Raw genomic sequence first — 25,059 nt, forward strand, 5'->3', positions numbered from 1 at the left:
AAATGACCATTTTCATTTAATATTTTTGTGGGAAAACAGTCGAACGATGCATAATGGTATGTAGAAGTGATATGTAATAGTTCAATTATCCATAAAATAATATAGATCCAACCCCAAAGAAAGTAGAATATGAAAAAAAAAAAAAGAAAGAAAGAAAGTAGGATATCATCCTGCATATGGGGACAGGTGCCCTCCCATTTGGCAGCCTTATTGATAATTTCAGACAGACCTTGAAAAGGAAGAGTGCTGGTGAGAATATAGGAAAGGGAATGGTGTGAGATCAACTTGAAATTTCTAATCATTTATTTCATTTCTCTTTCCTTTCACAAACACTCTTTCCTGGTTCATAAACCACCAATTTACCCTTTGCAGGCTGCCAATAAAACCAGCCAGCTGGAAGGTGTTTTCTCTTATTTTCTTTATCTTTTTTTCCCCACCAAACTATATTTATTTGATATAAAAGATTTCACCACACTTCATGAATAGTTCCAGAGCCAGGCTACTCCAACTCACAGAATATCTTCAGCAAATTACTGCCAACTCTCTAATCTGTTTTTCAGTGAGGATTTTCTCTTTTGCTTTTCTTTAAATTTTTTTTCTCTTGTTTTTCTTTATGACTCTTAAATTATGTCTATAAAGCATTTTTATCCCTGCCAGTTCTCTAGCTTTTCTGAAAGTGAAAAAGTGAAAATCAGTTCAGTTCAGTTCAGTCGCTCAGTCGTGTCTCTTTGTAGCCTCACGAATTGCAGCACGCCAGGCCTCCCTGTCCATCACCAACTCCCAGAGTTTACCCAAACTCATGCCCATCGAGTCGGTGATGCCATCCAGCCATCTCATCGTCTGTCGTCCCCTTTTCCTCCTACCCCCCAGTTCCTCCCAGCATCAGAGTCTTTTCTAATGAGTCGACTCTTCATATGAGGTGGCCAAAGTACTGGAGTTTCAGCTTTAGCATCAGTCTTTCCAAAGAACAGCCAGGACTGATATCCTTTAGAATAGACTGGTTGGATCTCCTTGCAGTCCAAGGGACTCTCGAGAGTCTTCTCCAACACCACAGTTCAAAAGCATCAATTCTTCAGCACTCAGCTTTCTTCACAGTCCAACTCTCACATCCATACATGACTACTGGAAAAACCATAGCCTTGATCCTCCTCCTAAGTCGCTTCAGTCGTGTCCGACTCTGTGTGACCCCATAGACGGCAGCCCACCAGGCTCCCCCATCCCTGGGATTCTCAAGGCAATCACACTGGAGTGGGTTGCCTTGATATCAGGTAGTAAATAAAATTCCTCTCTTAACACTTTCAAATCATCAAGAATATGTAGAAATTAGTGAATTGGATTATCCACTTGTGTCTGATAGAGTCTTGGAGAACTGTATAAAGTGCTCCAAGCCAAGATGATGTCATTTGCCTTGGTAGCATTTCATTCATTGCTATCAATATAAGTGAGCTTAATGTCAAGGTCACCTTAATGTCCATTTCTCACATGCGTGAAGATATCTGATGAACCATGTGATGGTCACCCATCTTAACCATTCATGGAAGTGACCAAAATTTTAAATTTACTTGTCATTCATAACTTAGAATTTTATATCATTAGAGTCAGTCCTGTAGTCAGGATTTACTGAGGAGTTAGAGACCAGGAGAGTATCAGGCTATAGCAACAATCTCCAGCCTTTTCACAACAGAGACCAGTTATCTGGAAGAAAGTTTTTCCATCACTTGTGTATGTGGAGTGGGGTGGCAGTGGGAGATGGTTTCGGGATGATTGAAGCACATTACATTTATTGTGCACTCTATTTCTGTTATTATTACATCAGCTCCACCTCAGATCATTAGGCATTAGATCGCAGCAGTTGGGAACCTCCAGATAGGATCCTAAAAGGAAGAAAGAGATACTTCTAAGGAGAGAGAGAAATCTGCAAGATCATCAGCATTGTTATCTATGGCCTGGAATAAATGTTCACACTGTACTCTCTCTGTAGATGAGTTAGCTGACCAAGAAATTCTAAAAAGACTCATACTTATACAACATTAACTGCTATATCTCGTTAAGGAAAATCTAGAAAATGAATGTGTGTATATGATGTGAATAACTAGCTCTTATTTATGTCCTGAAATCTGGATTTTCCTTGACAATTTTGTTTAATGAAACAAGTCATTCTTGAGGAGCTATTTATAAAGCAAACATTTATATCAGGTGGATCCTGTATTTGTTTTGTTTTCCATTCCTCACATACAATTTTAGGACTTATTCCTTGACAGAAAAAAAAAAAATGTGATCCAAAGCCAAACATAAGGGTGGCTGACAGCGTGTGCCTGGCCTCTGGCAGAAGGAAAGTCTCAAGATGGATTAGCTCATAGGAAAGCATGCAGAGAGTGCAAGGGCTGGGATCCTGGGGAACCCGTGTCCCAGACCTGAATATTTGAAGATGAATATGCCCTCCTAGGTGCCATATGGAGCAATAACACTAGCAATAATGAAGATAGTAATAGCAATAATAGTACTATTTTTGAGCATTCATATTCTGCTTAAGTGTTTTGTATGTATTTGATTGCAACAGTTTCTTCAGGAAAGTATTATGACGGTTGTCACTTGCATTTTACCAAAAAAAAATGTCATAGCATGTTCTGACCAAATTACAGAAATAGAGGCTGCAAACATTCAGTACTTCTGAATATTGTGTGTGTGTTGGGGGAGAGGCTGCCCACAAATTTATTCAGGATATTGGTGTTGTATCTTTATTACCATGACTAGGAAGTACCACTAACTGGGAGACTTAAAAATACAGAAACCTCCTATCTCAGAACTTTGGAGGTCAGGACTCTGAAATCAAAGTGTAGGTAGTTCTATGCTCCCTGTGAGACCTGAAGGGAATCCTTCCTTATCTCTTCTAGCTCTGTTGGGTTGTCAGCAGCCTTTAACATTCCTTGCCTTGCAGAGGCATCACTCTGATCTGTCTCCATCATTACGTGGCATTCTTTCTGTTTGTCTTCACATAGTCTTTCTTCTCTGTGTGCCTGTGTCCATTCCCCACTTTCAAAGGGAAATATAATCCAGTCATATCTGGATTAGCACCCACCTTAATGACCTCAGCTTCCCTGGTGGCTCAGGTGGTAAAGCATCTGTCTCCATGCGGGAGACCTGGGTTCGATCCCTGGGTTGGGAATATCCCCTGGAGAAGGAAATGGCAATCCACTCCAGTACTATTGCCTGGGAAATCCCATGGACAGAGGAACCTGGTAGGCTATAGTCCATGGGGTCGCAAAGGGTCAGACACGACTGAGCACACTTTCACTTAATGACCTCATCTTAACTTGGTTAAATATGCAAAGATTCTGTTTACAAATGTCAACTACAAATTGGCATTTGCCATTGGCACTTGCCATCTACCCTAATTCTTGTATCTCCTCATATCTAGAAAAGCACTAAAATCCTTCATGGTGATATCTGTTCCTCATAAGTAGCAGTAACCTTCAGAGGCATAGCAGAAACTTCTGCAAACAATATGTGCTTAATTGCATGTACTACCCCTTCAACAAAATCACAAATACACTGACCTTCCCCCCGACTCTGTTTCTCAGAGCTACCTGACATTCTGTCTCCCAGGCTATAGTCCTCATTTTGCCCCAAATAAAACCTGACTCACAACTCTCATATTGTGCATGCTTTTAAGTCACCACATTAGGAGTATGGTGATGAGGACATCACCATGTTTTTTAGTTCGGGATGGGAATGGAGATGCAATTCAACCATAACGCTTGGTATTGTGGTAAAGGAAAGTGATACAAAGATGAATTGGATAACTTTCATGCTATTAAGCATCTCATCATTAATTGAATAGCTATAAAAGTAGATGGAAATTATATGATAGGGTGTCAAATACTTTGGTTAAGCGAAGTTCAGCATACTTTGAAGGCTTTACAAAATTTGTCAAGAAAGACAAGCTGAAGAATGCCTAGGTAAGTCATGAAAGATAAAGATGATCTAACAAGTGAAAAATAATACAAAAAGACAAAAAGTGAGAGTGAGTGAACATGATATACCAGGAAACTTTCAAGAAGTTGTGTGTGGCTGGAATTTAGGGAGTGGATACAGATAAGAGAAGAATAGATGTGATGAGAAATAAAATTGAACTCATGGGGGATACAACTGGGAAGGGTCTCGTGCCTCATTAAAAGGAATTTATATTTGCTTGCCTATGGTAGGAAATTATAGATAGATATGTAATATAGAGATTGGCATAAAAATATGTGCAGGGTTAGATGTGAGAGTTATTAAGGAAATAAAAATGACTAGGATATAATGACCAATAGATATGATGGAGAGAAAGGAAACAGTGGAAAGGATAATTCTCAATCTTTGGACAACTGGTTAGGGAATTGGGTCAAGCTCAATATTCAAAATTTAGCTGAATATCTACTTGGGGGGAAAGTATAATGGGTTCAGTTTGGGACATTTCAAAATATTTGAGATGCCTAAAACACCAGCAGATTAGTTTGAAGAAGAAATAGTTGAATCTGCATGTCTGGAACATGACTCACAACTACATATGGAAATCATCCACGTGTTAGGGTTGGAAGATCACTGAGAAGGAGTTAGCAGAACGAAGAGAGGATCTTAAAGAAGACCGAACTCAAACCCTCATGACCAGCAGCTTCTTAAAGTTTGGATCACTGATTGCCAAACTTTTCAACATTATGTCTTACAGTGAAAAGGAGCAATTGTTTACATGGCACATGCCCAGAGTCAGCTCCCTTGAGATTCTTATTCTGTAGCATCACTATCTCTGGCACAACTGTAATCTATTTGTATCACACTGAAAGTGAGTGGAAGTGAAAGTCACTCAGTCGTGTCTGACTCTTTGCAACCCCATGGACTACATAGTCCATTGAATTCTCCAGGCCAGAATACTGGAGTGGGTAGCCATTCCCTTCTTCAAGGGATCTTCCCAACTCAGGGATCGAACCCAGATCTCTCACATTACAGGTGGATTCTTTACCAGCTGAGCCACCAGGGAAGCCCAAGAATACTGGGGTGGGTAGCCTATCCCTTCTCCAGCAGATAGTCCCAACCCAGGATTTGAACTGGGGTCTCCTGCATTGCAGGTGGATTCTTTACCAGCTGAACTGCCAGGGAAGCCCTGGAGTGCCTGAAATGCCTATTGCGAATTTCTCAGAAAAAAAAAAAAAAAAAGTAAACTATAACAAGGTGGTCAGAGAGAAGAGCAAATTCAGGAAAGAGTGGTGAACTAGAAGACTAGAAAGAGATTCTAAAATGGGGAAATGTTTTACAGTATTAATACCTCAGAAAGTTCAAGATAATGACTTTAAAGTGTCCGTGGCACTTAGCAGCTAGAATCTTTGATGATTTTGACAAGGTCAGATTCTATAGGATGATGGATGCAGAAATGACCTTGCATCAGATGAGAAAATAAGAGAAGATTAGAGTTGGAAGTATCACATTAAAATTACTCTTTCTAATAGCTTTGTAATTCAAAGGAGAGAAATGTGTGCTCGTTACAAAGAAAAATCAGAGCAAAATTTTAATTTGGGAGTGGTTTGAGTACGATTATATGCTGAAGGAGATAGCTGGGGGGAGAGAGAAATAGAGAAGTTGTTATTTTAGATGAGAGAAGAGATAGTCAATGAGTCATGAAGGAAGGCATTGACAGCCCCAGGTTTCAGGCGCAGTGATGAATTTTGGATGAAGGAAGAACTTCTCATTGTAAGATGTTAGAACAGGAGGAAAACATGCAAGAGGATACAGATATATTAATAGGATTGGAAAGCAAGATAGTCTCTGTGAAATGGGAGACTATTAATTTTTTGATCCTAACAAAATCCCAGTCCTACAGCAACCAGAGAAAGAAATTAGTATTGGAAATCCTGTTGTGGGAAATTGTGAGTGCATGCATGCTAAGTCACTTCAATCGTGTTTGACTCTCTGCGATCCTATGGACTGTAGCCATCAGGCTCCTCTGTCCATGGGGATTCTTTAGGCCAGAATACTGGAATGGGTTGCCATGTCCTCCTCTAAAGGATCTTCCTGATCCAGCGATAGAACCTGCATTTCTTATGTCTCCTGCATGGGCAGGTGTGTTCTTGACCGCTAGCATCATGTGAGAAGCCCAATGGTAGCAAGAAATAAAAATGGGGCTAATAGGCAGGATGTGTGAAGAAGTGTGTAATAGGAAAGAGAAAACCACACACCCGGAGCCAAAGTCTGCATTGAATGAATCCCTTTAAGTCTATGTGATGGTTTTATTTATGCTGATGAATGGTTTTCCTGAAGTAGCTGAGAACCTAAGAGCCAAGAGGCCAATGCCATTTTCACTACAGCAAATTTGATCACAAAAGTCTTTCTTCCCTTTATGAATCTTTAGTTCATTGGTGATTTTCTAGCCTTAAAGTAAGTTGAAAGAGTTTAGAAGAATCATTTTTTTTTTTTAGACACATAGTGAAATGTAGCAAGTGAACTCAATAGCATTTTTTAGGAGACAGCCATACATGTGCAAACACTCATACACACCTCGCACTGGTTGTGTGCGCCTGCTGGTGGCTAGTCAAAGAGGAATGTTGTAAGAAGTATATGAATTGTTTTCAAGAGTGATTGCTTTGGAATGGGAAGCATTTTTACTTGTCCTTGTTCTATGTCTTTTTCTTTCTTTTAAACAAAGGAGAACTTGTTTATGCAGTTAAGCTGTATTTTGTAACACATCGTTAAAATGATCCAAACCAGGCTGTTCACAAGAGCCCATTTTTAGGTGATAATGAATTTCTGATACACAGAAGCCACACAGGTTAAGTTATTCTGCTGATTCAGTCAGGTTTGAAGAGGGCTGGCGTCTTTTATATATGTAGCTTTCTCCTAAGACAAAATTAATAAATTTAAAAGCACCTAAAGTATAAAAATAAATATCCTGAACTCTAAATTAATGGGGATATCTCATTATGTATTTCTCTCTGCATCAGGGAACCTAAAATGATAGTGGAAACAGACTAAATGATAGTGGAAACAGACTAAATGATGGTGATAATTTTAAAGAGCACCGTTTACCAAGCTTAATTTTTTTCCCCCACATGTCATTAGCTTTAATAGTATAGATCATATTTTTTAAAATGATTTTGGGGGAAAACTGGCTATTTAAAGTATCATCTCTAAGTTCCTTTTAAATGCAAGCATTGCATGTAATAATAAAGAACACACACCCAGACATTTGCCATGAGCACTTTAACTCAAACATTTCCTGTCTCCAGTGTTTAAAAGAAATTGCAAATGTATCGTACCTGTGTACATTCTTTTTTCTCTTCCTGCCAACAGATGCAGTCTCCCTTCTGTTCCTCGAAACCAGAGATGTCATCAGTTGTTATAAGAAAAGACAGGTTTCTAAATTCAGACCTTAAAGGAGAAAATCTTTTTATTTCACCTTTAGTAAGGATTTCATTTGTAAATGTTGCTGTCAATTGAAACATACCAAAGAAGACATTGCCTGAACATTGCAGCAGAGCAAGGTGGCAGACAGAAATGAGGCAGTGGCAGAGACTGGCAATGCTGGGATTTGCTGGCTGTGTAGACATGGATTCTTTCACCATCATAAATCTCTCTCACAATTCCATCACTGGGTAAAGGTCACCAACCCTTATGTATTCAACTCAGCCCTCTTTCCATTTATAAAGATGGGACTGAATCACAAAATAAATGAGGATGTCTTGGAATACAACTAAATTAAATTTCACAAAAGACAGTAGATATAAAATCATGAAACCTCCTGAGGGAGAGAGAGGTTAAAGGCAGCTATCCAAGATCAACTTCAGCTTAGTCAGAATTTTGTTCTTAACAGTCCCTGCACATCTATTTCCATTGGTACAAGAAGAACTTGAGGCAGAGAAAGAAGCCCACCAGGCAAGGAGGGAGGGGCAGAGGAGGATTCTCTAAAAGATGTAAATGGTGGGTTAGAAATTGACCTGATTACTGAAAGAAGAGCTTTATTATCTTCAAATGAAGGAACAGTTCTCTGATTCCTTTTTTCTTTAACCACACACATAGTCACAATTAGTTTCTTTCAGCTGTTGTTACAGAATTTTTGAGAATCTTCTATAGTCTTTCCAATATATGGAGCTGATCAATATTTGAGTCATATCTGCACTTAAACAGTTAATTTTTTAGACTCATGGTAAGATTTAATATTTATCTGATTAAAATTGATCTTGTTTTATTGAAGTCAGTTGCTATGTGTTGTTATTTCCAGTTTCACAGCATAAACACAGTTAAGTTCACCAAGAGAGGGAGGGAAAGGCAGAGGATGAAATGAAATATTTCAGATTTGACATTTGTATTGGGCTTTGAAGGGTAAGAAGGATACGGAGAAATGAATGTCACATAGAAGGTTACGTTTATTTCTTACTGTACTATACTTTGCATCACCTACTTCTCCATCACCCACCAAAACATATCTTACACAAAATGGTCATACCTGTGGGACAAGAAAAAGAAAAAGAAAATATTAACACCACCTCAAAGAGTCTAATAGTTATCATGATGACTTTATGTTGTAAGCTGTAGGGAATTTGGGAACTTGAAAACAAAGGGAAGTAAATTCACTTGTGAACAAAAATCCCATTTATAAATGAGGGAATACCAGGTGGATAATGGTTAAAAAATAGAAGTTCTCAATAAAGGTGATAGCACCCATTTCATCTAACTTCCATCCAATTAATTGCAAAAGATAAGGGTTTAGGAGAGGGCATTATTGTCAAGATAAAGATAAATGGAAAGTTGTAATGACCATTGATGTCAAGAGCAAGAGATGGTAAACATCCTGCATATTTTTAGGCAGACTCAACAGAGAAGAATTATCCTGCTCCAAATGATAATAATGATTCCATTGCAAAGCAATGGCAGCTGTTAGATGATTTCTTCAAAACTCAGACGGTGTGTGCCAGAGGCAGGGCCCAAACTCTGCCTTGACCTCTTTACAAGTTCACTTCTTAAACCTTTAAAAGCCTTTACATTTTTGCACTGAGGGTTTTTATACACACTGTTTGTAGATTTCTTTTCAATTTCAGTGTCTTTTTTTTTTTTTAATTTTCCATGTTGCTCACCTGGCAGTTAACGTGTGATAACTAGTTGTATCTTATTCTATATAAAGGAAATGAGGTAATGTTAGAAACCGAGGGTGCTAGAAGTTACTGGGTGTTTGGCAGTGGAACGTCTCAAGGATATAAATAAATGCTATGTCACTTAGTAAACTGTAGGAACTTTTGAGACAAGTCTGTGTCTATTGTTTTGTTATAACTTTATTGCCAAGCGCCATAATCTGTAAGATGCAAGAATTTAATTGTTTAATCTTGAAGAAATAGGAAAATGTTTATTTGTAGGCCTTATTTGTAAACTATATATATTATCACCCTCTCTAATAAGATTAGTGAGTCTAGTGACAGGATTCTGGAGAAAATAGTCTTAGAATCAATCTTTACAAGCAACATAGATGCTGAAAAGTTCTACAATACATGGATTATGCACATTTGTTGGAAAAAGATATCAAATAAGCATATAGATAAGAGAAGCTGCTTCCTTTATAGATATATAATTTGGCTAATGTTTATGCATATAAGCATACTCCAAACATCAATATTTATGGCTTGTTTGAGTATCTGCCAAGGATTTGAAAGTGGAACTATATTTTGCATGCTATTTTTCCATGAGAGTTGGACTGTTAAGAAAGCTGAGCACAGAAGAATTGATGCTTTTGAACTATGGTGTTGGAGAAGACTCTTGAGAGTCCCTTGGACTGAAAGGAGATCCAACCAGTCCATTCTGAAGGAGATCAGTCCTGGGTGTTCATTAGAAGGACTGATGTTGAAGCTGAAACTCCAATATTTTGGCCACCTGATGTGAAGAGCTGACTCATTTGAAAAGACCCTGATCCTGGGAAAGATTGAGGCCAGTAGGAGAAGGGGAGGATGAGATGGTTGGATGGCATCACTCACTCAGTGGACATAGGTTTGGGTGGACTCCAGGAGTTGGTGATGGACAGGGAGGCCTGGCATGCTGTGGTTCATGGGGTCGCAAAGAGTCAGACACGACTGAGGGACAGAACTGAACTGAACTTTCCTTATTGATTAAGCTGTGAGGTGACATTGGGTAAATCCTCATTTTCCCCATGAATCAGTGTCTTCATCTCCCCTAATACATTGTAGGAAACAGGAATACGGTAAGTTCTACTGGTGGATAATCAAAAACATAGTAATTTTTAGCTAAAGAAGACTTGAGTACTTTTATTATCAATAATATACCTTTGGGTATTTTTAAGAAGTTGAGGTTTATTTAATTCAGGCTGATTACTTTGTGTCTTCGTTCTCATCTTATGAGTTAACATGCTGTGAGAACTGAAGTAACCCAGGAGAGTTTTCTAGATCAATTTTGTAGGCAGTTTTCCTACTACGTGGTCAATGCTCCTTTGTTTCCATTTGACCTCAAGATTTCCACAGGGACACTTGTGAGCCAAAGTCATAAATTTGGGAAGTATATTATTTCATTTCTGTGTAGGTCTCTTGTTAGTCACCTATACCAATGTCCCATTGGTCAAATTTCATTTACCTGGTGAACTGAATAGTCAGCTGTACTAGCAGGTGCATGCTATCCTGAGGGGATCCCGACATCATTCTATCTTTGTTGAATTGCATATTAAAATGTGTTTGGGGCTTTCCTCTTTTTGGTAAATGATTTTTGTTAGTTTATTTTTGGATTGGTATGGTTTTGGAAAGAATACAGGATTACCCGAGACTATTTTTTAAGAACTAACACTATCAAATGAATTTTAAGAAAGGAAACGATGATGCGGGAAAAGACAATAATTGGAGTGACTTGTTGACCTCCTGGGTTCGCTCTGCCTTAACTGCAGCAGAAAAAGCCAGTGAAGGGAAGAATGGTAAGAAACTACAGTAAGTTCTGTGCATACAAATGCATTTCATCCAAGAGTGCATTCATAAGTCTAACTTGTTTATAAGTCCAATAAATTTAACCTAGGTATCCAACTAACACAATTGGCTATATAGGACTGTACTGTAATAGGCTTATATTTTACATGCAAATAGTACATAAAAACAAACACAAAAACATGAAAAAATGTTTAATCTTGCAGTACAGGACCTTGAAAAATACAGTACAACAGCTGGCATACAAGGGCTGGTATGGAGTGAGCAGGCAAGGCAAGCTAGTGACTGGAGGAGGGCGAGGAGGTGGGAGAAGGTAGAGCTGAAGGACTGTCAGCAAAAGGAAACAGTGGGAACACTGCAATTGCATTCGGGCTGGACGTTGATGACACAGTTCTAGTTCCTTCCTGGATTCAATTCTATCTGCTTCCCTGATGGCTCAGACAGTAAAGAGTCTGCCTGCAGGGCGGGAGACCAAGGTTCAATCCCTGAGTCAGGAAGATCCCCTGGAGAAGGAAATAGCCCACTCCAGTACTCTTGCCTGGAAAATGCTATGCATGGAGGAACCTGGCATCCTACAGTCCATGGGGTTGCAAAAAGTCAGACATGACTGAGAGACTACACTTTCTACCCTCTGGAAAAAATGATCCAGCGATGAGTGGGTAGTAGTTCTTTTTTTTTTTTTTTCTTTCAGCATCGATGACACGTATCACTAGATTGCATTTTGAACAACTGCTGCAACTTTAGTGTACCATTCTCTGTTCGAGTCCTATGCCTCTAAGACCAGCAGTGCCCACTCAAATAAAGAAAATCTTCTTCCATTTCCTTTGTCATGAATCTCTTTGGTTATTCAGTTATTTATTTGTCCTCTTGTCTCTCTCTTTTTTTTTTTTTTCTGGGCACGTTTGCGCTTTGAAAGTTCACAACTTGCAGATTTGTATGTAAGGGATTTACTGTAAAGGAAAGTGAACATCACCTGTGATGTCTGGGGCAATTGAAGCTCATTTTGACAGAGGAAACTAACATCAGTTAAATTAGCCAAAGTAGTATCGGCTCCCATGACATTTTGATTAAAGTATCTACTTCACATATATGGAAACCCATCAGGGATATTCACCTGTAACCACTAGAAGACACTCAAGCCTGGTCTACATAGCTAAGATGGCATTTTAATTTCAGGCAGTGAAGTGTGTAAGTGCTAAAGACCACACATCATGTTTTATGCATGGTTGGTGGTGAGGGGTAATCACTCAATATGTGAATAATCCCATTTCAAACAGAGAACAATTGGTTGGGACTCAGAAGGGTCGAGCAATGATTCTTACAGCAAGACTATCAGGAAAGTATGGTACCACGGCCCATGCAGTAGACAAACTATTTTGGAGATAAGAAGGAAAGGCTGTGGATGAGAGTGCAGGTTAGCTCAGGGACTGGGGTAATAGATTCATTTCTAAAAATGAAAGGTAATAAGGAAAGAAATGGTAAAAGCAAACTTTCCTTACTTTAAAATTTAGCCTCCAGGTGGCCTGGGGTGAAGATTCTTTGAGATAATTATAAACTGTGGGCATTCAGAATCTCTGCACAGTATTTATTATATTCCTGTTTTAAAAAGAACAAAACTCTATGCACTGAATACTTGAAATAGACCTTAAAATACACTAAATTCATTTTAATGTACATTAAATGTTGTACAAAGCCATCTCTGAAGTTTTATTCGTTGACCCGTTGGCTCTCCTTTTTAACCTATATTTATGCACTCTAAGGATTTGAGTTAAAATAGTATATGTATTTCTACTAGTATAGCTGACTGTTTTATAAATATTTAATTAGTCCTACATCTAGAATAAGTCCCATATATAGTTCCCCTACAAAGTTCAAGTTGCAAATTTTCAAAGATGTGAAAGTGTTCTCCATCCATGTCAGGTGTGAGAAAAATTGCAGCTTGCACTCATCTCCTATTGCAAATGATCCTTCAACTCTATCATCTCCCATCCCCTCTCCCTCCCCTAGTCAGTAACCCTTCTTGCCTATTGACTGGATGCCAGCCCCTATATGCCAGATGTTGTACTGCACTATTGAACTTTTCAAAGCACTGTACTGTGAGATTAAAAATGTTTGTTTTATGTGTTTGTTTTTTACGTATCATTTGTGAGAAACATATTATAAACCTATTGCATTACAGTAGTATATATTGGACTGTGTTAGTTGAGTACCTGGGCTTTAACTTGGGTAGAATTTTGTTGGACTTGTGGACAAATTTGACTACAAATGCACTCTGGGAACAGAACTCATTCCTGTGTAGGTGACTCGGTGTATTCACTTTCATAAAGCATAATTTAAGAAGATGAAAGGTACTTACTACTGAATATATAGCAGGGTTGAGAAACCAGTCACTTTATATTAACCCAAGTTGCTAGCCAACATCGGAACTCTTCAATTATGGACACATGGATGATGTGACAGTTTTGCCAATGATGAAATTCACACACAGGGATTACACATCAGTTTGAGCGAGGCTCAATGATGGCTACTTCAGAGAACTTTCCAATAAAAAAGTACTTAGTCCTTGACCTTAAGATAGTTAGAAAGTCCAAAGATTGTTAAACTATCCAACTAACTCAAGTGGATGATTTGGGACAAAACCAGAATTTATCCATTTCCTTCTCTATTTTAAAATAAATGTTCAATGACTAATATTTTAAGCATGTGGCTAACTTTTCACTGAGTAATTTGGTTAAATTTTCCCTTTGCTATTTCCCTCTCCAAATCTCCTTTTCAATTGCCAATTCCTTAATCAACATCCTGATACCTTTAAGCTTACATTACTTCAAAATATAATTCCTACCTGAGTCTATTTCTTCTCTTCCATCAGGCTATCTTAAAAACTACTTCCAACTGAATGTTCCATTTGTTAAAAATAAATTTAAAGTATTGTTTACATGTTGAAAAAAATAGCAGAATATAGAAAAGAAAAATAAAGAAGATAGAGTCACCCAAAATTTCACAGTGGAGAAAACCAGTTAATATTTGGTTTATTTCTGCTTAAACCTCTCTAAGAAGAAATCAACACTCAGAGAGATTTTTTACAAAATTGAGGTTAATTTGAATGTATTGCAATCTGATTTGTCTTAACTTGGCAATATATCAAGTGCATTTATCATGTGTGAATGACCATTTAAGACAAGTTCTAATGGTTTTGAATTATCCCAGTATATGAATGTACTTTAGTTACTTAAAATTCTTACTGTTTAGACATAAAGATTGTTTGCAAAATTTCACTATTACAGTGAACACAGTAATAATCATATATGTACATAAATTTCTAATCTTTTTAAAATATGTTCTCTCAAGTAGAAATATTAGTTCTAAGTTTATGAATATGTTATGTTTTTAATCTAATGACTGCATTGCATCTCAAAATTTCCTTCATGCTTCTTATAAATAACGTTTATCATAGTTGCTATTATATAAAGATGGAATATCATCTTGCTTTGTAAACTGCCTTGCTCCTGAGGGAGGAGACCATGACTACAACTTTGGTAATATCTCTACTTAATTACACTTATGGAGAAGGCAATGGCAACCCACTCCAGTATTCTTGCCTGGAAAATCCCATGGACTGAGGAGCCTGGTAGGGTACAGTCCATGGGGTCGCGAAGAGTCAGACACGACCGAACGACTTCACTTTCACTTTTCACTTTCATGCATTGGAGGAGGAAATGGCAACCCACTCCAGTGTTCTTGTCTGGAGAATCCCAGGGACGGGGGAGCCTGATGGGCTGCTGTCTATGGGGTCTCACAGAGTCAGGCACGACTGAAGTGACTTAGCAGCAGCAGCAGCAGCAATTACACTTATAATACACTTATCTCACATAAAGACTGTTAAGTTAATAAAATTTTCTCCCAATAGTGATGGCAAAGCTTCATTATTTTTCAGACAACCCTTCCTTTTATTAATAATAAAGAATTTATCCTCAAACTTGCTAAAGCAAATATGCTATAAAAAGAAATATTTCAACATAATTGTGCCAGGGATAATTTACCTGACACAACAGGTTCTGGTTGAAGAATGTTGCATGGAACAAATTTAAATTGTGCTCCGTGTTCAGATGAGTCTCAAGGTCAATGGTTTGCTTGAAGTTCTTTTGCCCAAACTCCTGATCAAGGGAAGGTGTATGCCTACTTCACCCTTGCACATCGAGGTTCCTTTCTCCACTTTTGAAGAATTCTCATTTTGTAACTGGAGTCACCTTCAAGGTGCATCTCTGCACTATAACTCTATCTCTAAGTCAGAGTGCAAGATAGCCATGGCACTGAAAGGGTTAAAAAATATGGTGAAGAAATAATGTAGAAAAGAAACATCAGCATCTCACTTCCCTACTGTACCATCCACCACCATCCAGGAAGACTCTTCCTCTGAAGCAAGCAAAATAAATCTTCATGGTATTATATTTTATGTTCAAAGTATGTTTATTTACCTCCAAATTATTGTTGATTACTTAGATTAACTTGTACTTAGATAACTTAAATTCAGTTGCTGACAGAATACTTTTCTGTCAGCAAAAATTTCCCAATAAAATGAAGAGAGCTAGGTTTTCATTGGGAGCTTTTGGAAATAACAGTGAGGCATTCAGGAAAAAAGTAATATATTTAGGGAGGCTTGACACATGAAATCAGGTGGAAGAAAAGTAGATTTCAAAAAATCTTTCTGAACATAATTTTTATGAATTACGCTTTTTTTTAAAAAAAAATGAAACATAAAATAATCAAATTTCCTAGAAGTAACTGATGCTTTATTCTAGGCACAAATACCTTAATTAAAAAATTTATTGTTGCCAGACTTTACCTGAATTATATAGGCAACTAGGGTACACTTGTGGTCCTGATGGAAGTTTGCCCACTTTGGAAAATGTGATGTCCATCAGGTGCCCTTAGTTACAAATGCGACCCAGGTCAAATACTCTGGTTGCAACCAAATGATTTTCTTTTCTGAAGTGTTTCATACTAAAATTTTCCAAATAACTATTCCAAGTTTTAGCAAAGATTTACTGACCCTCTTAGTCAGAAATTTTATAGTATAGAAAAAATATGCTTTATACCCAAATTAATCCCCCATGAAAGTGTATAAATTAATAGATTCAGTATCTATCTTGATTTTCTCACATTTGTTTTTGTCCTTGATGTTAGGAGGAAAATGACTGTCATCTCTAAATGCACAGATGTAGTCTGAGGTTAGACGCTGTTTTGACAAATGCAAGCAAAGTAAAAGCATTGTCTTTCCTGATTAAAATAAACAAAACTTTTTTATGTAAACTATTGATAATTATAGTGATAACATTTCTGAGTTCATGTATGTGATGTTGAAAAGCAATATTTGCAATTTTCTGTTTGAAGCAATAATAAAACATTTCATATTTAGTAGTGTCTTTCAAAATAAAACTACAAGCAAGGTTATTTGGTCAATTTTATTTATCCCCAGTGGATATTTTAAATAACTCACTCAATTTTGAGCAATTAAGAAAATCATCTGTTTTTAAAAGGCATATTTGATTTACAATATTAAGTTTAATAGTGAGTCAATATTTTCATAGATTATAAACCACTTAAAGTTATTATTTTGTATCTAGTAGCTACTCTCTTCCCACTGGTAGCCACTGGTTTGATTTTTATTCATTCTTTTAGTTTCTACATAGAATAGAAAACACAATATTTGTCTTACTCTGTTTGACTTAATTCACTAAGCATAACACCCTCAAAATCCATCCATGTTGTTGCAAATGACAATATTTCATTCATTTTATGGGTGAGTAGTATTCCACTGTCTGTATGTACTACACCTTCTTTATTCACACATCTGTTGATTGCTTACATGTCTTTGCTATGTAAATAATGCTGTTATGAACATTGGGGTGCATATATCTTTTTGAATTAGTATTTTTACGGATATACACCCAGGAGTGGAATTGCTGGTTATATGGTAGTTTTATTTTTAATTTTCTGAGGAATTTCCATAGTGTTTTTCACAGGGCTATAGAGACCTACACTCCCAATGATGTGTGAATTTACTCCTTTTAGTTTTAGAAACCACAAATGTTTAGCAGATCTTTATAGCCTAACTCCAAACAAAACAGGAATTTTCACATCTTTTATTTTTGAAAATTATTTATTGATTACTAACAATGACTAAGTAACACATTTTAAAAAGATTAATTAAAAATTAATGCATTTATTTTAATTGGAGGCTAATTACTTTACAATATTAAAGTGGTATTTGCCATGCATTGACATGAATCAGCCATGGATGTACATGTGTTCCCCATTTGAACTCCCCTCTCACTCGCTTCCCATTCCATCCCTCAGGGTCATCCCAGTGCACCAGCACTAAGCACCCTGTCTCATGCATCAAAGCTAGACTGGCGATCTATTTCACATACCGGTAGTATACATGTTTCAGTGCTATTCTCTCAAATCATCCCACCTTTGCCTTCTCCCACAGAGTCCAACAGAAGCAGAAGATATTAAGAAGAGGTGGCAAGAATATATTAAAGAACTATACAAAACAGATCTTCACGACCCAGATAATCACTATAGTGTGATCACTCCCTTAGAGCCAGACTTCCTGGAATGTGAAGTCAAGTGGTCCTTAGGAAGCATCACTATGAACAAAGCTACAGGAGGTGATGGAATTCCAGTTGAGCTATTTCAAATCCTGAAAGATGATGCTGTGAAAGTGCTGCACTGAATATGTCAGCACATTTGGTAAACTCAGCAGTGGCCATAGGACTGGAAAAGGTCAGTTTTCATTCCAATCCCAAAGAAAGGGAATGCCAAAGAATGCTCATAGTACCACACAATTGCACTCATCTCACACTCTAGTAAAGTAATGCTCAAAATTTTCCAAGCCAGGCCTCAGCATTACATGAACCATGAACTTCCAGATGTTCAAGCTGGTTTTAGAAAAGGCAGAGGAACCAGAGTTCAAATTGCCAACATCTGCTGGATCATCGAAAAAGCAAGAGAGTTCCAGAAAAACATCTATTTCTGCTTTATTACCTATGTGAAAGCCTTTGACTGTGTGGATCACCGTAAACTGTGGAAAATTCTGAAAGAGATGGGCATACCAGACCACGTGACCTGCCTGTTGAGAAACTTGTATGCAGGTTAGGAAGCCACAGTTAGAACTGGACATGGAACAATAGACTGGTTCCAAATAGGAAACAGCACGTCAAGGCTGTATGTTGTCAACCCTGATTATTTAAATTATATGCAGAGTACATCATGAAAAACGCTGGGCTGAAAGAAGCACAAGCTGGAAACAAGATTGCTGGGAGAAATATCGATAACCTCAGATATGCAGATGACACCACCCTTATGGCAGAAAGTGAAGAGGAACTAAAAAGCCTCTTGATGAAAGTGAAAGAGGAGAGTTAAAAAGCTGGCTTAAAGCTCAACATTCAGAAAATTAAGATCATGGCATCCGGTCCCATCATTTCGTGGCAAATAGATGGGGAAACAGTGGAAACAGTGGCTGACTTTATTTTGGGGGGCTCCAAAATCACTGCAGATGGTGACTGCAGCCATGAAATTAAAAGACGCTTACTCCTTGGAAGGAAAGTTATGACCGATCTAGATAGCATATTACAAAGTAGAGACATTACTTTGTCAACAAAGGTCCATTTAGTCAAGTCTATTGTTTTTCCAGTAGTCATGTATGGATGTGAGAGTTGGACTATAAAGAAAGCTGAGCACTAAAGAATTGATGCTTTGAACTGTGGTGTTGGAGAAGACTCTTGAGAGTCCCTTGGATTGCAAGGAGATCTAACCAGTCCATTTTGAATGAGATCAGCCCTGGGATTTCTTTGGAAGGAATGGTGCTATGGCTGAAACTCCAGTACTTTGGCCACCACATGCGAAGAGTTGACTCATTGGAAAAGACTCTGATGCTGGGAGGGATTGGGGGCAGGAGGAGAAGGGGACGACAGAGGATGAGATGGCTGGATGGCATCACCAACTCAATGGACATGAATTTGGGTAAACTCCGGGAGTTGGTGATAGACAGAGAGGCCTGGCGTGCAGTGGTTCATGGGGTTGCAAAGCATTGGACATGACTGAGAAATTGAACTGAACTGAACTGATATATGGTCATCATTACCATCTTTCTAAATTCCACATATATGCTTTATTTTTAAATTATTTTATTAGTTTTTTCATATAAATGCTTTAATATACTGTATTGGTGTTTTTCTTTCTGACTTACTTCACTCTGTATAATAGGTTCCAGTTTCATCCACCTCATTAGAACTGATTCAAATGCATTCTTTTTAATAGCTGAGTAATATTCCATTGTCCATATGTATCACAGCTTTCTTATCCATTCATCTGCTGATGGACATCTATGTTGCTTCCAAATCCTAGCTATTGTAAACAGTGCTGCGATGAACACTGGGGTACACGTGTCTCTTTCAATTCTGGTTTCTTCAGTGTGTGTGCCCACCAGTGAGATTGCTGGGTTGTAAGACAGTTCTATTTCCAGTTTTTTAAGGAAATTCCGCACTGTTCTCCATAGTGGCTGTACCAGTTTGCATTCCCACCAACAGTGTAAGAGGGTTCCCTTTTCTCTGCACCCTTTCCAGCATTTATTTTTTGTAGTCTTTTTGATAGCAACCATTTTGACTGATGTGAGATGTTTCCTCATTTTGGTTTTGATTTGTATTTCTCTGATAATGAGTAATGTTGAGCATCTTTTCGTGTGTTTGTTAGCCATCTGTATGTCTTCTTTGGAGAAATGTCTGTTTAGTTCTTTGGCCCATTTTTTGATTGGGTTATTTATTTTTCTGGTATTGAGCTACATGAGCTGCTTGTATATATTTGAGATTAATTCTTTGTCAGTTGCTTCATTTGCTATTATTTTCTCCCATTCTGAAGGCTGTCTTTTCGCCTTGCTTACAGTTTCCTTCATTGTGCAAAAGCTTTTAAGTTTAATTAGGTCCCATTTGTTTATGTTTGCTTTTACTTCCATTACTCTGGGAGGTGGTCATAGAAGATCTTGCTGTGATTTATGTCAGAGTGTTTTGCCTATGTTTTCCTTTTAGGAGTTTTATAGTTTCTGGTCTTACATTTAGATCTTTAATCCATTTTGAGTTTATTTTTGTGTATGGTGTTAGAAAATGTTCTACTTTTATTCTTTTACAAGTGGTTGACCAGTTTCCCTAGCACCACTTGTTAAAGAGATTGTCTTTTCTCCATTGTACATTCTTGCCTCCTCTGTCAAAGATAAGGTGTCCATGCTTCTAAGTCACTTCAGTTGTGTCTGACTCTGTGCGACCCCATAGACGGCAGCCCACCAGGCTCCCCTGGACCTAGGATTCTCCAGGCAACAACACTGGAGTGGATTGCCATCTCCCTCTCCAATGCATGAAAGTGAAAACTGAAAGGGAAGTCACTCAGTCGTGTCCGACCCCCAGCATGGACTGCAGCCCACCAGGCTCCTCCATCCATGGGATTCTCCAGGCAAGAGTACTGGAGTGGGGTGCCACTGCCTTCTCCAGTAAATGTATCCATAGTTGTGTGGATTTATTTTGGGGATTTCTATTAATAGGGCTTAATTTTATATCACTAGATTTTTTTTCAAAATGATAAAGCTGCAAATACTTTTTTTTTTTTAAAGCAGATAATATGGGTCAGGTTCAGTATAAGAAGGAAATACTTTGATATTTTAGTCATGGGTCTTCACTGAGTCCAAAGGCGGCCTAGTTTTTTGAAAAGTAAGGAGTGGTCAATTAAGATTTTTAATAATTATTTTAACAATAGGCTATAAACTAGTCTATTACCTATGGTTGCATAGATTCTTTACAATGATTTAATAATAAAATTATTAGACCATGTCTTAGATTTCTAGGGCCTTCCCAGATAGCCCAGCTGGTAAAGAATCTGCCTGCAGTGCAGGAGACCTGGGTCAATTCCTGGGTTAGGAAGATAACCTGGAGAAGGGATAGGCTATCCATTCCAGTACTCTTAGGCTTCCATGGTGATTCAGACAGTAAAAAAAAAAAAAAAAAAAAAAAAAATCCACCTGCAATGCAGGCAGGAGTCCTGAGTTCAATCCCTGGATTGGAAAGATCCCCTGCAGAGGAAATGGAAACCCACTCTATTATTCTTGCCTGGGAATTCCCATGGATGGACGAACCTGGCAGGCAACAGTCTATGGTGTCCAAAGAGTCAGACATGACTGAGGGACTAAGCACACACATTAGATTCCTATTGCCTCTGTACCAAGTCAGCACAAATTCAGTGGATTAAAACTAGAAATATTTATTAATTTACAGTTCTGGGTGTCAGAAGTTCACATGGGCTTCATCGGTCTACAGTCAAGGCTTTTACAGGGCTGCATTCCTTCTGGAGGTTGTAGGGGAGAATTCTTTGCCCTTTTCCAGCGTCTAGAAGCTCCTCTCCTTCCTTGGCTCTATCTTAAAAACCAGTATTTGTTTCACTCCCTTTTCTTCTGTTGTCACAACTCCTTCCCTGCCTTTGACTCTTAGGCCACCCTTTTTATTTATGGGGTCTGAGTTTGCAATCATACTGGTGCTGTGCAGTAAATCTGGGTTAACTTCTGAAGAATTTTAATTTAGTCACAATCTGCAAGGTCCCTTTTGCCGTAGAAGATAGCATAGTCACAGATTCTAGGAATTTGGTCATGGACATTTTTCTCCTATGTCAAATGTTGTTTCATTATGAACAAACAACATATATCTACTGAGTTTCTGTCAAACTGGGATTTTTCTTTGTCCCAAGTATTTTGAACATTTTGACTGACTGCTATTTTCAGCCAACTTGAATAAATAAAAGAAACATTAGAGATACAATGAAACATAAATGGGTCATTTGAACATAAAATTGTCCCAATGAGAATATGGATAAAAATACTTTATTGGTAGTAAGTTTAAAAGCATTCCAGTAACCTTTGATCAATCACTTTATTCTGGAAATTTTGACCTTTGATGGTGTCCCCTTCTCAATCCAGGGAAGTGAAAAAAAGTAATGTTTGCACATTTGCCATTGCCTGTTGGTTTCAAAATTGTCTTTGGAACAAGAGCCAGTTAAGAGAGGGTTATCATGGCTTTTCCTATTGGCCTTGAATGGTCACAATGGGGTGTTTTTCTCTAACCGTCCTAAAGGGTAAATCAGAGTTTATCAGTCTCATTAATCCTGGCTTCCACCGGGGCTTGGGTGAAAAGGTGTAGAATGCGATCAGTATGCAGCTTTCATGAGCTTTCTATTGATTGAGGATCTTAGCAAGGGACAGACCTCATGTAAGTCTCGGCCTCCATGGGAGGTGGTTTGTTCATTCCTACATGAAGATGAAAGGAACCATATCGAAGTCAATTCAGCAGAGATAGTGAAAAGGTCATTGAGACTGTATTCTCATGTCATGTATTCACAATACAGACTGAGTGGCTCTAGCTTTAATTTTTTTTCTCAGATCTATTTCATGTCAGTGAATTTTTATTAACAGCTATAGTGGATATCTCTATCATTTTCCTATAAAATAGTCTTGATCACTAGTCAAAGAGAAAATATTGGCATTGGATGACTACTAAATGTCTTTGATGCACTAAAGCTACCTTTGTTTTTACACTTGGCATCTTTATTGAGACATAGAGTAAATAAAAGGACTGGGGAAAATCCAGGTCTTATTTGGGTATATTTGAGAATGAAAAAGTGAGAGTGAAGTAACTCAGTCGTGTCCGACTTTTCGCAACTCCATGAACTGCATCCTACCAGGCTCCTCTGTCCTTGGCATTTTCCAGGTGAGAGTACTGGAGTGGGGTGCCATTTCTCTCTCCAGGGGATCTTCCTGACCCAGGCATCCAACCTGGGTCTCCCACATTGAGGGCAGATTCTTTACCCTCTGAGCCACCAGGGAAGCCCTTGAGCATGAAACGTGTAGAATATAATCAAGGTGTTTTTTTATATCTTTACTTCCATCTGTGCATGATGCTTATCAGAATTTAAAAGAATAGATTCTTAGTTCTGTAGAATCAAGAATTATCCAGTAGACTCCAAAACCATCAAGAACTTTTGATAGGTCCTTTAGATACCACCTTCAGAGGCAGGAGATGAAATTGATACACAGCACAGCATTCTATTTGCGTGATATGGGCCTATGTACAAAGCATGTGATAGATGGAATGGGTTAGATGGGAGCAGCTTTGCAGCTGTGCTGGAGCGGATGTAGACAGTTTGCTCTACTGGTTGTCGTTGTTGTTCAGTAGCCTAGTCGTATCCAACTCTGTGACTCTGTGGACTGCAGCATGAGAAGCCTCCTCTAACCAGCTCTACTGGTTGCAGCTGCTACTGCTAAGTCGCTTCAGTCATGTCCGACTCTGTGCGACCCCATAGACAGCAGCCCACCAGGCTCCCCCGTCCCTGGGATTCTCCAGGCAAGAGCACTGGAGTGGGTTGCCATTTCCTTCTCCAATGCATGAAACTGAAAAGTGTAAGTGAAGTCGCTCAGTCCTGTCTGACTCTTTACAGCCTACCAGGCTCCTCCGTCCATAGGATTTTCCAGGCAAGAGTACTGGAGTGGGGTGCCGTTGCCTTCTCCCTACTGGTTAGCAAGACCTAATCTAGATCATGTAAGTACCTTGTTCTCTATGGATGCATAGAGAACTTAAGTAAGCTTAACTCCTTCCCAGGACAAGGTGAAGGGGAAGGTGAATTTGCTCAGTTGTGTCTGACTCTGTGACTCCGTGGACCGTAGCCTCTCAGGCTTCTCCGTTCATGGGATTCTCCAGGCGTGAGTACTAGAGTGAGTTACCATTTCCTTCTCCAGGGGATCTTCCTGACCCAGGGATTGAACCCGGGTCTACCGCATTGGAGGCAGAGGCTTTATCCTCTGAGCCACCAGGATAAGCTGCCTCACAAAAGTCTTTCTGCACAGTTTCCACCTTCTTAGTCATCCCCAACTGGACACAAGAACAGTCCATCCAAAGGCTGATGAGGAAACTGTGATGTGGTCTGACAAACGATGAGCTCAGTTAGTGAGATTCTCTTGAACTAAGAAATTCTGGGGGGATGAGTCATTTAGCAGCAGGTACCAAAGTTAAATGAAATCAGCTAGAAAGATATGATGGACTTTGCCAAAGTTATGAGGTAATAGAAACTTTGAGTAAGCAGAACAATTAGGTAGAGAAAAATAAAAATAAAGGGTAAGAAAATGATTTTTTTTTCATAGGACATTAAAAATAGGCTTTTGGGGAATATTTATGTCATATTGTTGGCACAGTATGGTGTATAATAAAGATCCCTAGCTTACTGCTGTTGAGATTTTTATATGTATTGTGCATCCAGAAATACCCTTTTTTTTTTTGAGTCTCCTTTAGAAAGTGGACTGTCAATAGAACCTGTTCTCTTTCAGTAGAAATGGTTTTCTTCCCCTTATAAATGGAAACTACCTAATACAAGAAAGATGAGCTCAGAATTGTTCAGAATTAATTTTTATTGTCCTAGGCAGTAGTTTCTGGTAGCTATTATTTCATAGCTTTTCCAAGTAAAGAGTTAGCAGTTCACCTGGGATTCAATTGGTGACACCTTGGGCATTTCTTTGAATGGTACTGGCATGTGACAGTATTTAAAGAAGCATTCTTTGCTGTCCACTACTATGAATGTGTCTGAACTACAAAGAATGGGAGTCTAGCCAAATCAGAATAATTTTTAGTGACAGAAATAATAAAGAAATATGTCTCTTCCCTGAGCTTGATCTTAGATAGGGAATTGAAAGAGAAACGATTCTTAAAAGAAATTATTTTTGAAGAAACTGGAAAAATATTTGGCTGGATTTTAATCCTTTCCTCAAATCTAATTTCTCCACAGTAAATTAAATAATTGAGCAGGAGTGTTCATCTTTATTGTCGAAACTAATGCAACTGATATCTTATTTTTTCTTACTATTTCAGATGAATTTTCTAAATAACATCACACGGTATTATTAGCTCAGCTGGTAAAGAATCCTCCTACAATACAGGGAACCTGGATTCCATCCCTGGATTGGGAAGATCCTCTGCAGGAGGGCATAGCAACCACTCCAGTATTCTTGCCTGCAGAATCCCCATGGATAGATGAGCCT

General features: G+C 38.3%; 1 protein-coding gene across 1 annotated transcript in view; it reads right to left on the reverse strand.

Annotated features, from left to right (window-relative positions):
* LOC101101868 (UPF3B regulator of nonsense mediated mRNA decay) overlaps positions 1 to 10,661 on the reverse strand; it is a 49,187-nt gene extending 38,526 nt beyond the window's left edge. The window contains 3 exon segments of the mRNA XM_027958589.2: positions 7,287 to 7,398; positions 8,459 to 8,473; positions 10,600 to 10,661. Coding sequence (XP_027814390.2) covers positions 7,287 to 7,398; positions 8,459 to 8,473; positions 10,600 to 10,661 — 189 coding nt within the window.
* Between the last annotated feature and the right edge of the window lie 14,398 nt (positions 10,662 to 25,059).

The sequence above is a fragment of the Ovis aries genome, chromosome 20, assembly GCF_016772045.2.
Source record: "Ovis aries strain OAR_USU_Benz2616 breed Rambouillet chromosome 20, ARS-UI_Ramb_v3.0, whole genome shotgun sequence".
In the NCBI taxonomy this organism is placed as follows: domain Eukaryota; kingdom Metazoa; phylum Chordata; class Mammalia; order Artiodactyla; family Bovidae; genus Ovis; species Ovis aries.